General features: G+C 35.5%; 1 protein-coding gene across 1 annotated transcript; it reads right to left on the bottom strand.

Moving 5' to 3' along the window:
• Window positions 1-1,922: 1,922 nt before the first annotated feature.
• LOC149027254 (methylsterol monooxygenase 2-2) lies at window positions 1,923-10,806 on the bottom strand. Its single transcript, XM_089160950.1, has 7 exons — window positions 10,596-10,806; window positions 9,524-9,661; window positions 7,053-7,198; window positions 6,672-6,791; window positions 6,197-6,409; window positions 6,024-6,104; window positions 1,923-2,320 (listed from the first exon to the last, which is right to left on the bottom strand). The coding sequence occupies exons 1-7, from the start codon at window positions 10,623-10,625 to the stop codon at window positions 2,239-2,241; spliced, it is 810 nt and encodes a 269-aa protein (XP_089017076.1). The 5' UTR covers window positions 10,626-10,806; the 3' UTR covers window positions 1,923-2,238.
• Between the last annotated feature and the right edge of the window lie 2,840 nt (window positions 10,807-13,646).

Below are 13,646 nucleotides of genomic sequence, written 5' to 3'. Positions count from 1 at the left end.
TTTGTAATTTTTTTCTTTGTTAATGTGTTAAAGAGTGTTTTAAAAACAAAAAAAAAATTATAAATTTTAATTTATATTGCAAAAATTATAAAAGATAAAAAATAAAATTTCGGTCAACTTCTTTTTTCTCAAAACAAAAAACGCAGAAGTTGTTAGGTCTCTTAACTTTTCCTCTTAAACTTTTTTTGGTTCAAAATTCATATAAAATTGTATTATTGATTTTTATTTATATTTTTCTGCCCTTTTTTAGAGTTTTATCCTAATTTTGACCATTAAGTACAAATTTCAAACCTGTTTTATATCAATTATATTGGTTCAATAAAACAAAATTTTAAGTAAATAATAAGCTGATGCTGAGATTATATTTTCTTTCTGATCTTGTAATTTTCAACTAATAATAAATCATATGATCAGGGAAAGAATAAGATTGTTTAAAGTGGGTCATCAATCGAATCATGTGAAATATAAAATGCGTGTGGAGTCAGAATGTTTTTTTTTTTATGGGTAATAATGTAACTCTGAGGGCTCCCCCCATATCTCACATATATTTGGTTGCTTGATTATGTTTGTTGATTTGAGGGGTCAGGAAAGTGGATAAGAAAGGGAAGATGGCCACCATTTATGAGACTTCCCTTTTCGGTAGAACCTTGAACAGACTTGAGAGAGCAATTATGAGTGCATGTTTCCAGTAATGATTCATGACTTCTTGGTGGTCCATTTGGATTATATATCTGATTTTGTTACAATGCGTGTATGAAACATCACCACCTCGTAAGCAATCAAGCATGGAATAGAATGGAATGGAATGTGGCATGGAGTATTTGAGCTGTGTATGATATCAATTTTGGAATACATTTTGAGTCTTCAATGAGTTTTTTAAATGAGAATCTTGCAAAGTGAATTTCAATGGCACTTAGCAGGCCTAGTTGCTTATATCAAAATCAAATAAGATGGAGTTCTAGATGGAATACACGTCACTTATCTATTGTTAACTTTGCCTACACAAGCTCAGATGACCTATATTGAATAGGTAGGTAAAGCAGAAAATCATCCTGACTCGGATTTGTTCACACAAGAGAGGCATCTCAACCACCTCCAACCAAAGCTCCATCATGTCATAAAGATAAAAGATGAACAACTTGACCTAATTGTACTTTTGAGTTTAGAATCTTTGTAGCTAAGTAGTTGTTTCTACATCTAACATATTTTCACATTAACTCACATTTAGTGGCACTGTTGTGTATTCTGAAAAATCAGTTCTGAATGTAAAAGAAATTTTACATTTTATGTACCGGATCTTCTTGGAAGTGACCTTTTGATAAACCCATCTTAGAAATATCTTCCAATTAGACCCATAATATCAGAACATTTAGGTAGAAAAGATTTAAGAACAACAGGTGCGTTGAGAATGGTCTGAACATTGATCAAATTTCTCTTCTTCCGAAGCTAAAACTGTTCTTCAAACTAAGTTTTCTTTTGCAACATAAGACAGTTTTAAACAATATTCTAAAATAACGAATTTTCCAGTGAGAATATTTTATTTTTGTGTATCTTATTAACAGATCTCTTGTACGGGAATCTTTTCCAAGATTTTGATTAGATTTTGATTCTTGATCGGTTGCACCTAATCCCTCGCTCTCAACTACAAGGCCCAGTCTCTTATCCTTGCAACATCGCCCAGTTAATGATAAAACATAACCCACGTGTCTCACCCAAAGCCAACAGCTCCCTTCAGTATTATTCCATGTCTATTCACTAACCACCATGTCCCAATTCCCAAACAGAGCATTTTTTTTTTTTTGGGTAAGCCAAACAGAGCATTTGAGTATGGCTGCTGCAAAAGTTTCAGTTCTCTGATGACAAAGGCATATATTCTTTTAGTTTACTACTCCCTCTTTTACCCCCACCCAAAAAAAAAAAAAAAACCTCGACAAGACACATCAACTCATGACCTAATGAAATTTTATTTCCATTAAAGACTAATAACCCCCACAATTTTCTATATTCACTTCATGGCATGCCCTGATAAACCTCACTAGCAAAATGATTACTTTCATGCCATGGGCAACCGAACAACATGTCGACAACAGATTCTTCTCTAAGATTTCACTGCACCGCACACCTAAAAATTACAATCTGGCTTCAACCAACTGAAAAGCAAATGTTGAAGACACATTCAAGATGCCCTTACCCTGAAAAACAGTTCTCCCCGACATCAAACCAGTCAAACTTTCTTTGCTACATTTGCTTATCACCAGCTTCAGCTCCATTATTCTTGAGTGCCTTTAACTTTCTGTAACCCTTGTCTGTACCAAATATCCTGAGACAAGCACAAAGAACAAGTCAGAACAGAATAAGCTTCTTAAAATTGCAATGCGATGTAAAGGATCTAAGCTGTCAGGCTGTCAGCATCGGACTCGGACTCGGACTCTTAACAGGAGAAGCATGTTCTGGTTCTACGCAAATGATATGCCCAATGTTTCACAGTCAATAACACGAACCAAATGATATGTGTGGGTGGCACTGAACAATAACAATAAAGAGAGATGTTGACTGAACAAAGCATATGACACCAGATACATGTTGAACCCAATTCTCTATACGTATATTGCTGAGATGGGCAAAAAAGAGGGCACTTTTCATCCATAAAAGCATATGCTAAAACAATTACAGTTGAATTAAAGGCAATTTATCTTCCAATTTATTTGTCCCATTGTTTATATATTAAAGGAATATAAACTAATAAAGATAAATCTACAGAATCAGATTCTAGATATAAAACTAGACAGAGAAAAAAGAATTATTTGATTGCTTTCTAACATCATCACAATCTAAATTCCCAATTTAAACATTATAACCCAGAACAAAATTGATAGTTCTGCAACATGTCATACATAGAGCATAGATAGAGAATTATCCAAAGTTAAAATCCTGTGTGTGTTTGTGGCCCAAGTAAAATCTGAATATTTTATCCCCAAACGGTTCCTATATTTATGCTTTGTAGATTTATATCTCACCAATTTAGCCGCCCATAAAAGAGGGATAGGTCATAGGTTGACCCATCAGTCTAATGACGTCATAAAATTCAACAGATCTCAGAGAATCAAAAAGTGAACTGGTTGTACAAGCATCAAGGAGCTCAAAAGATTTGAATTATCCAACTAGGAACAGTCAATAGAGTTATAACTTGGGTCATATTTTTTCACTGAACAGTGACTGACAGGGCTAGAATAGCCACTTGGTGGGAAATCAAACAGTCAACACGGCCATCTCAACCTGGGTTTCAAACCCTGGGGGCCACATGACAGAACCAAACTGCCTTGAAATCACAAGCAAACTGAAGGTCAAAGACACTCAGTCTATACACCAAGGAACATCCAATTTGTTCACATCCAATACAAATGGATTCTAGCACACGATAACAATAATAAAGCCCATTCTACAAGATCAATTGAAATCTAGCATGCCACAAGCAAGATCCTTCCAAATATGTTGCACTCTTCCTCTCTTGGTGAACTTTTCCATTAATTATCGCACAAGATGAGGTTAAAAGACAACAATAGCAACTACGGAAGCCTTTACTCCCCATTAATAAATATCAAAACTTGCACAATTTCTACCCATCCAAAGCGGATTCTTAAGAAGTCATTTCTCTTATGGGATGGATCTGCACTTCTCCATTCCATTGGGTCTCAAACTCCCATACAAGGGCCAGGGATACGCAATATCTCTGATTCTAAGAAAAACTTTCATATCAGCGCAATTGAATTTCCAGTCACTTTCTTCATGGGTTTACTTCAGCAGTTAACCAATTCAATCACTTTGTAATAAATGCAAGACATGAAAGCAGCATACCAAACAAGCACATTACACAACCACCTAACATTATTTCTGAAAGTAATACCAAGATATGTTACCAAACCTACTAATCCTTACATTCTTCTCAGCATTCCTTACACTCACATTATCCCCCCATGCCCCTCCTCCATACCAAACCCCCCCCCCTCTGCACCCAACGTAATATATGTAACAAAAATAAAAAGAGCAAATAATAGCAGACCCTACTCCTATAGGATACCAAGACAAAGAGCAACAAAACATGGGTAGAATAGCAGTCCACACAAATTATGCATAATCTCATTGCTCCCTACAACACCACAATAGAACCTTTAAGCCTGGTGAGTTGTCCAACCATATAACTCATACGGCATATCCAAGCTATCGAATTATGCACAGCCTATGCTCACTCTTATTAATATAGCCTTTTACCTCATTTCTTTCCAAGTGCATTAAAAAATAATTATAAAAAAAAAAAAAAAAAAAAAAAGTATATTACAAAGCATTCTTTGATACCACCATTGTATTACCCAAATCCCATGTCTATGTGTCTAAACAGAAATCACCATGTGTCTCTGAATTCAATATGAGAAAGGCACCATTCACACATCAACTGGGAACACAAAGGAAGGCAAGAGAAATTATGACTTTATGAGTAGCAAGGATACAAACACAAGTGAGGAAAAGAAAGAATTGGCAAACAGAGAGAATTGTGTTCCTGAAACATTCATTATGCATATATCAGGAAATACTCTCACTAAAATGTCATATAAAAGCATCTCTCATGAACATATCATTTGAAGGATAATTCATTCCTACTGATAGAGTTTTCAAAGACAGGTGTTTCAGGATCTGATGTGCATGTTGGGTCACTTTCTGTATTTCATTCTATACCAGAAAACTTGTAATATCCTCCTTCGACTCACTTTGATAGACTTAGTCACTACCCTAACCATGAAGGTGAGGTGGGGTTATGTTGGCCTCCTATAAATTCTCTTATACCTTTCCTACCATTAGAGTGAAATCATCAATAGGATCAAGGAAGATCATAAGAAGTCAAAGTTTCTTGTTCATATTATAGTAATTGGCAAAGACAAGAAATCATGCAAAGTGGTCAACAACAAACAAGAATTACGACAATAGTCAAACAATAAAGCTACAAAACTGAAGGCAATAGGTAATGACTCATTTACTCCTGATGAAACCAGCCAAGGACAGCCCAAGAAGGGCCAAACCAACAAAAGGGTATTTTTGTCATTTTTCCACCCCTGGATCAAGTCCTAAGTAGCTAGAATTTATCCAGTTATTTTTTAGAGTCCTTTTTCTGTTTTCCCATTGTTATTTGGAGTCCTAGTTTGAAAGTTATGTGAGAGTTTTAGTTTCAGTTGGAATTAGTTTGTTTGTTTGACTTGGTCAAGTTAGTTATTTGAGTCCATGTTTAGCAAGTAATTGAAGTTAGTTGGGTTTTCTTAGAAGACTCTAGTTCTGAACTTGTAGAACTAGCACTGCAGACCCCTAACCTACCCAGCCAAAACCCACCCTAACCCTAGTTTGAGCTTCAATTTGAATTTCAAATTACACCAACTATCAGACCTAATCCTCTGTTACAGCAAGGTTACTTTAGCCCTAGAATCCCTTTTGCTTGAAGATCCTGGGCACCGCAAGAATCCAGGGAAATTACCAAATTACCCATGGCCCTAGATTCGAGGTTACATCAACTCCGCAGGTTGGGGGGAAAAAGGGGAACAGTTAGGAACATCCCAAATCGACTAACTCCGGGACCTTGGATGTCTTCACATATATTCCAATGGACCTCTCCATTTAATAGCTTAAACATTTGGACTGGATACCCACACGTGACATGTAATGCCACTCAAGAGTAGGGATCCCAGACGAGGACTGTTGGGATTAATCCAACGTCAACTAACTCTGGAACCTTAGATGACTTTACATGTTGGTTGGGCCTCTCCATTTAAGAGCTTGAGATACTTCCACAAAGAAAAAAAAAAACACGAATTACAAACAAGATATTATAAGTATTAGAAACAAGATGACTATTTCCATTTGCATGTAAGAAGTATCACAAAAACTTCATTGTGAACATCATTTCCTGGATTAAGACAAGATTACACCATTTAATAAGGAACTCTATCACGAAGGAAAATACAACAGCCCAAATAACTTACCAGTCCATGTAAACAAAAGTTGATGAATAGTTACCAGACTTGGTATACAGTAACCGATGATGATAGTCGTGAAAATCAGCACTGTGAAATTAGGAGAAGAAAATTTCAGGTATGGCAAAGATAAAATAGAGAAGCATCTAGAATCCTCACCAACCAGCAAGAAGACAACTTACCCCCCATACAAAGGAAATAAATTTGAGAGGCACCACGGGAAATGATACCCACAATGTGCCTCCACTGTCTCCAAGACCCTTAATACCATCCATAACCATAGAGTCAGTAGATGAGGACCAGTTATAGCAGGACCAACAATGGTAGCAAAGCCAAGGAACAATATCTCAGCAGGATGAGCATATTCAGAAGTCAGTCCAAATGGGGTGGCATATCTGTCCATAACAAAAGACAACCAACAAGGGCAGCAAAGAAATAAATAAACTGAATCTTCAATTACATTGAGGGATTGAGTTCTCCTGCAGATGTGTAGCATACGCTAATAGCCCCATGTGTTCTCTCTCTCCTCCCAACAGTTGGGAGCAGATGTGCCATTTTATAGAAGAGAAGAGACAGCGATGCGCTAATGTACGCTACATAGCCTGGCAGAGCTATTTTTCACTTAAATTCATTATAAGCAATAGCTGTGATACTTACTCATGATGAACACTGTGGACATGCTTGTACAGCCATTTTGAATGCAGAATCCTGTGGCCCCAGTAGAAAACAAAATCCTCAATAATGAAGTAGAAGAGTATTTGCAGTAAAACCACTTTCCTGAAAATAAACATAAATTTAAAGTCACTTGAAGCAAACTGCTGAACTAAAATAAGTGCAATATTCTTCCCCCCTTGCACGTTCCCTTTTGGGCTGATTATAATACATTTTTTATTCCCAAAAAAAATAAGTGCAGTATTGCAGATTTTGTAAACACCAAAAAAGGAAATTGATACATCTTGTTCAGAAATAATAAAAGCATGAGCTAGAGTCTAATGCTAAGAAATTTGAAGATTTAGCATCTAAAGAACCTGAAAATACCAGGACGGCAATGGTAGGGTACTTCGCATGCCCATGTATTTGAAGACAGGGTAGGACAGAATCATAAGCGGCAAGTTCACACTGCAATGATAAAACAATAGGCGCATAATACATTTCTCCTGAGCAGCAGGGGTGTTATTCTTGGACTGCAGATAACCACAAATCACTAATCAGACCAGACATGTGGTTCACGAATACAAAAATATCTATAAAAAAGAAAATCAATAAATATAATATGTATAAATGTATTGATGATGATTATAATCTTAACAATTCATAATTTGAATACTGCAATGCAGTCCAACTCAATCTAAACTTAATGTGACTGAATCCCAGGCACAAATCCCTGTTTGAAAAACTAAAAGAAAAAAGAAAGACTAGCACCCAGTGCACATGGACTCCACATTTACAAGCACCTGGCCACCTGGGGAAGGTCAAAGAGGAGAGGGGAAGGGATAGACCCAAATCCTTTAAGTAGCAATATTACAATTGGTGAATTGTAGTAAGTAATAAATTCCATAATTTAGGTTTCAATTTGTAAATCAGAACATTCATATATTCTTACAAACAACAACAACTAACATTACCACAAATCATGCTGTTTTTTGTGTGCAACTGTACATACAAACAAGAAGTAACATAAAACGTATACCAAGTGAAGATGTATTCATAGGCTATCTCTTCAATCTGTACTCAAAAAATTAAGAAGCAATTGTTACATTCCTCTTTGAATTTTTATATATTACAACAAATGGAACTGATATTTACCATATGTGTGCCTCATTACATTGCATTATGCAGGCTCAGTTGGACATATTAATACATTTCTTTCTGGAAGAGAAACGTGACAGCTCAAAAATAAATAGGAAAAATTTGGTAAAGAACGTCTAATTAAAGAAAAAATTTAATCATGTGAGAATATAAAGAAAAATACTATCAAAGAGAGAAAGGAAGACCTAAGTTCCAGTAATTGGAAGAGTAGAAAAGTACAATCGGAGAAACTGATAAACCGAACACAGGCTCCTTAGCCCTTAGGTAACAGGAGCACCACTGTTGGTGAAGGAAAAAAAATGTAAGTAGAGTACATAGGGGTTGGATGAAATAACCCTTTGACCAAATATGACAAAAATACATTTCTTTAAACTTTAAACAAGTCTGAACCTGGTTTCCATAAGCCTTGTAGTCATTAGCTATGAAAATAATAAGCTTTCCAAAAATCATACTATAACACAAAGCTTATCCACTGGTTCCTTCTAGTCGACCCTCCCGATCTGTCATTATAACCTCAAGAAGGAGAAAGAATTACAATCCCCATTCCACATAAAATCCTAGAATCTATTTATATTTAAAATAGATTCGTAAACTGAGGCAGCTGATACATTCCAACTTAGTTCTATATGGCCCCTTCCTATTTCCCATAGTTCTAATTTTTATCGAAATCTGGATGAGAATTTGCTAGCTTTGCTTGACATGCCTAAAACAAAACATGAGGCAAAGCCCAGAATTAGTTTGATTTCGGTATAAATTTTGCAAACTTTGTTCACATAAAAAAATACATTTTTTTCATCACAATTTCAATAATTTCAGCCCTTTGGCCCCAAATTTGTGAGTCCGGATCGTCTCCCCCGACAGCTGTTGACCACGAATTACAGGGGGGCATGCAAGGTTAGGGTGACGGGGTTTATTTTTTACTCGTGAGCTCCACATAATTTGTGGTTGTAACGCCGTCGATGGAGCACTGGGAGATGATCCACACTCCAAATTTGTCAAGGAACATGGGACTTCACACGCCCCATGGACACTTCGGAGTCTATGTTAATTCTGCTATTTAGTTCATATGATGTCCTAAATAATTAATCCATATTATGTTTATTCACTCATGGTGCATAATTTACTTGTTTTACTAGTTTATTCTATCTTCTAGTGTTAAAACAATTAATGATTTCAAGATATCTAACATGACAAAGGGAGTCCCCCTATCGTGGTTTTCATTATTACTTTATTCATATAAATGTTAGTTTCCCAATATAAGTAAGTTTCCTGTTTAGGCTTAACTAGGCAAGAATTTATATTCCTTTTGAAGTTCTCTTTGGCTTTAATATAACAAGTTGGCTGGTAAGCTGGCACAAAAGAAGACATTATATTGCACATCCCTTTTCTCTTTCTTCTCTTTGTAAGACACTGGTTACAGGTTCCAGGATTGGTTACATTGTACCAGAGTTCTAACGTTGACCAGTACCTGATTGTCTCACTGTTCTGCAGTTTTGAGAATCATTTAAGTTTCTGAATTGGAGAATGAAGAAACCTAGTTCATAAGAGAAATACGGTATGGCTTTAGTTGTGACAAGTTTCATATGGTTTACTCATATTGATGATGTTATCTTCCATAAGCACCATGCTTTTATTTCACATAACAACCAATACTGGAATCACTATTTAAAGATTTAGAAATATAAGAAGAGATAAAGAACCTGAATCTTGTATTTGCTCAGATACCCTGCCCTTTCGAGAAATATGAAAGGAAGACCCGCCAAGAAAAAGACGCTTTCATGAAGAAAGAAACTTCCAAGAGAAGCCAGTTGAAAATCAGTGAAATGAGTGATTAGGTACTGTGACAAACAATAAGAAGTTCACAATCAGGTTATAAATATATTTCGTCGCAATTGAAGTAATCAAAATACTGTAAAACACATGACACTTCATCAGACTCAATCATTACTGCAGGATGCATATCCACAAACAGAAACCACTTTTCTATCGGGAGACAAAAAATCAGCATTAGGAGTTCAAAAGTATATACTCATCATGCGTTATCCCATTGATTAAGGATTTAAATAAATGAAGAGTTATCCCATTGATTAAGGATTTACTAAATTTCAATAATTGAATCAAACATAATCAGGATTCCAACAGTAATTATAAATACGAGAACAGTGGGATTAACCTGAATTTGGATAAAGAAGGGGTAATTTCTCAAATTCCAGTCATTATGTTACTTCTAGTAGCTGAGGGGAAGCATATCATGACAATATCTGTGGATTCTAAACCGTCACAAAGCATCCATTCATATGAATTATTCTTCCATTTAACAGAAAAAGTAACGTGGGAGAAGATCTCAACCATAAATGACGCTGTCGGAATTCCACTAGTCATCAATCACTAAAATTTAACATCACCATTGCAGATTCAAATCCAAATTAAGGCATGCCTATAAACTTAAGCTTATTGAGAAAATACTAAACATTACACTTCAAAGCATGCACGCCTCCAATCCTCGCTCCGTCAACGACGGGGTAAAAATTTTAGAGAATGATAGAATGAAATCGAAACAGAATCGGTAAATAGAAAGCAATACAGAAATCATGAGACGAAAAACAAAAATGAAACATATCACAGAACAATTCCTCCATTCTTGACTTCGTAACGTAAAAGGAGACGCCACGAATCCGAAACACGGCCGAAAATGGAAATGTAAAGCTGGAAAATGAAAACGCAACTGAATGTACAGGTATCAGCAGAAGGAAGAGAAATGAGAATGGTTACCAGCCAAACAGATTCAATAACGGACGCCATTAGAAGAGACGAAAAGCTCGATCGCAGGCGAGAAGCACACAGGAGACTGGAAATTGAGAGAGAGAGGATGGTGGAGGAAAGAGAAGAGAAGAGAGGGAGACCCTCAGAGCCCTATTTGTATTCGAGCCGAACACTACAGGAAACCACCATTAGCGTTACTACGACCATGACAGACTGTCCATGTGGGGGATTCGAGTTTCGCTTGCTTCCCTCCATTTAAAATATATATATAGAATATCCGTCTATCCTTCGCTGTAAGCCTCTAGGATCCGGGTCGGACTCGATTCATGACCCATTTGAATTGGGTTTGAATGAATGATAACGTAGACCGCTTTTCAGAATTCAGACCTATTTTCTCATATTCTTACGCTTTTTTTCCCCGGTTTATGCTTTTCACCTGTCAGCTTTTGTGAGTCCGGATCATTTCTCCGTCGGTGGTCACTACCCACAAATTACTGGGTGCCCACAGAATTAAGTGATTGGCTTTTTTTTTTTTTTTTTTTTTCTTGTGGGTCCTACCTAATTTGTATGTGTAAAATTGTGAGGAGAGATGAATAGATGATACCCTCCCCACCCTCCACCCAAACGGGCCCACAGGAAAGAGGTCACTTCTTCCACCATTAATTTTTCTTTATATGTTAGGTAATCCACAAAGATGATATCCATTGGTGTGGCATGCAAATTTTTTAACTCAATGGCAATCTAAATTTTTGTTTTCATTTCTTAAAGTATCAAATCATCATCTTTTTTGGTAGAATATCATATCATCATATCAATGTAACAAAATTGTAAATTATATCAAAATAATTGACTGGTGTACATTAATGGCACCCACTTACATTTTATTAAAGCAATGTGTTGCTTTCATGAACTATGTGTTTTCCGTTTCATTCGTATATTTCTGATCCTCGTGCCATCGAGTTTTTATTGCCCAATACGTCTTTGCCATGTGTATGAATATATATATTAAAATTATTATAAGAAATTTAAATTATTTTAAAAAAACTATTGACGTATAACTATATTTATTTTGTACATAGACGGAATCAAAGACCCAAAAAAATAATAACTACTTGAGACACCAACTAACTCCGCGTAAGATCACCTCCAAGTCCAAGGACCACACTAACTAAACACTCAATATTAATAGGATTTTTTCGTATTAAATTTTATTATCATTTTTTAACAATTTTATATTCCATAATTTATTATCAACAAAAGCCAGTAAATCTTTTTTTATTATTGAGCAATAATGAATTATTTTACTTTCTTTTTTAAATAAATATAATACAAAATGAGAATCGATGCGAAAAAGTGTCTTAACAATTTAAATTGATTTTCTACCGAAAAATAAAAAACAATTTAAATTTATCCTTTTACCGCTGATTTTAAGTTTTTCTTTCAAGCAGTTAAGCGCACATCAAAATATTTCATCTTTTTTATTTTTTAATACAAAAAATTCCATCCCGTGAACAGTCAAACATGATAACGGTGATTTTTTTTTTTTTTGGCCAAAAAAAATAGATAACGGTGATTAATCAAAATTGTCCAAGCATATTTTGATTTATCTTTATAGAAAAAAGAGAATACCTAACCTAGGGTCAGAAAATAAAGGCAAAGTATTGAATTCAAATTGGGAATTCGAAAAGGTTCTGTGACGTAAAATAGATGACGAATGCAGTAGGTAAAGAAAATTGGATGTAAATATCAGCCGTATCGGCTTGTATCAGTCTGATTAGCCGTATTCGCTTTCAGTCGGTAATGGATGAAAAAGTAGGTTAACGATGAAAGATTTCACTTTTGGCATAAAGAAGTCATAGGGATCAACCGAAATGATCCTTGTAAAGGAATCGATGGTTTTCAATCGCATTCGCAATCTTGGTAGGAGAGTTGGATTCTCATTTGCAGCAAGTAGAGGTGGCCAAGATCATGCCACGTGTAAAATTTTTATTGAAGCGGTTATAAATCAAAATGCATGATGTAATTGTAAATACAAAATATTTGAATTACAATTAAGACGTTTTAATTTTTAAACACTCGATTCAAAATAGAGATTTCAACATCCATTCATCTCTCTCCCTCTCCCTCTCTCTCTCCCTCTCCATGGAAGTCTCTATCGTTTTTTTGTAAGTTGAAAGCTCATTCTTAAAGAGTATATCTCTATACAGCCAACTGTGGTGAAAAAACGGCAAACACAGATGATAGGGACATCACAAAAGAGTAAGATTGACGAGTTATTTTTGTGATTATTGCTTATGAGCATTGGCTAGATCGGACTATCTGTACCTGTGCAAACTCTGCTTGTGAGCAAAATTAGTCCATGTAGGTTTTTGGAAAGCTTTCCAAAAGTCTGAACTGCTTGTGAGCATTTAGAAATCGCTCGTCGATTGAGAGGTGGAATAAAAACACAATGAGAAGCGGAAGATAGGCTAGATGTGTTAGATCCAGCAAATAGGTTAGATGTGTTGTAATTATGAGTTATAGTTGCGAAACTTGCAGAGATCAGAACCAAAGAATGGTGGCGGTGGTGGTGGTGCCGGTGATGTTAGGGAAGGAAGAGAAAGGCAAGCAAAATCGTTTATTCAGCCAAGTAGATTTAAAGATTTGTTTTGTAAATCTAGAAAATAATAAACCTATTGTAAATACAAATCTTTTTAGTATGAAACACGAAATTTTGTTTACATTTATATCCCAATAAGTTGAGTTAAGATAGTAGGATATTTTCTTAAGCACGTGGAAAAATCTTGGTCCTAAGTTATAGGAAGTAGGACTGCTGCAATAAAAATACTAAATTGTCGGTGTTGGACGGATGCCACATAAACTCTGTTAAATTATAGTCACTCAAAACGACTTAAAACTTGTTATATGTGCACAATGTGTTTTTAAGTGATTAAGATACCCTATATACGATTTGACTCTTCTCCAAGGAGAATATCTCTTGTACAATATCCAGTGAAGTCTAAAAGCATGATTTATCCACTCAGAAATCTTACTATTCTATCAATTCTGCATTGACCCTTG

The sequence above is a fragment of the Hakea prostrata genome, chromosome 1, assembly GCF_041222555.1.
Source record: "Hakea prostrata isolate BN-2017 chromosome 1, UWA_Hpros_2, whole genome shotgun sequence".
Lineage (NCBI taxonomy): Eukaryota > Viridiplantae > Streptophyta > Magnoliopsida > Proteales > Proteaceae > Hakea > Hakea prostrata.
This window is presented reverse-complemented; position numbering and strand designations above follow the sequence as displayed.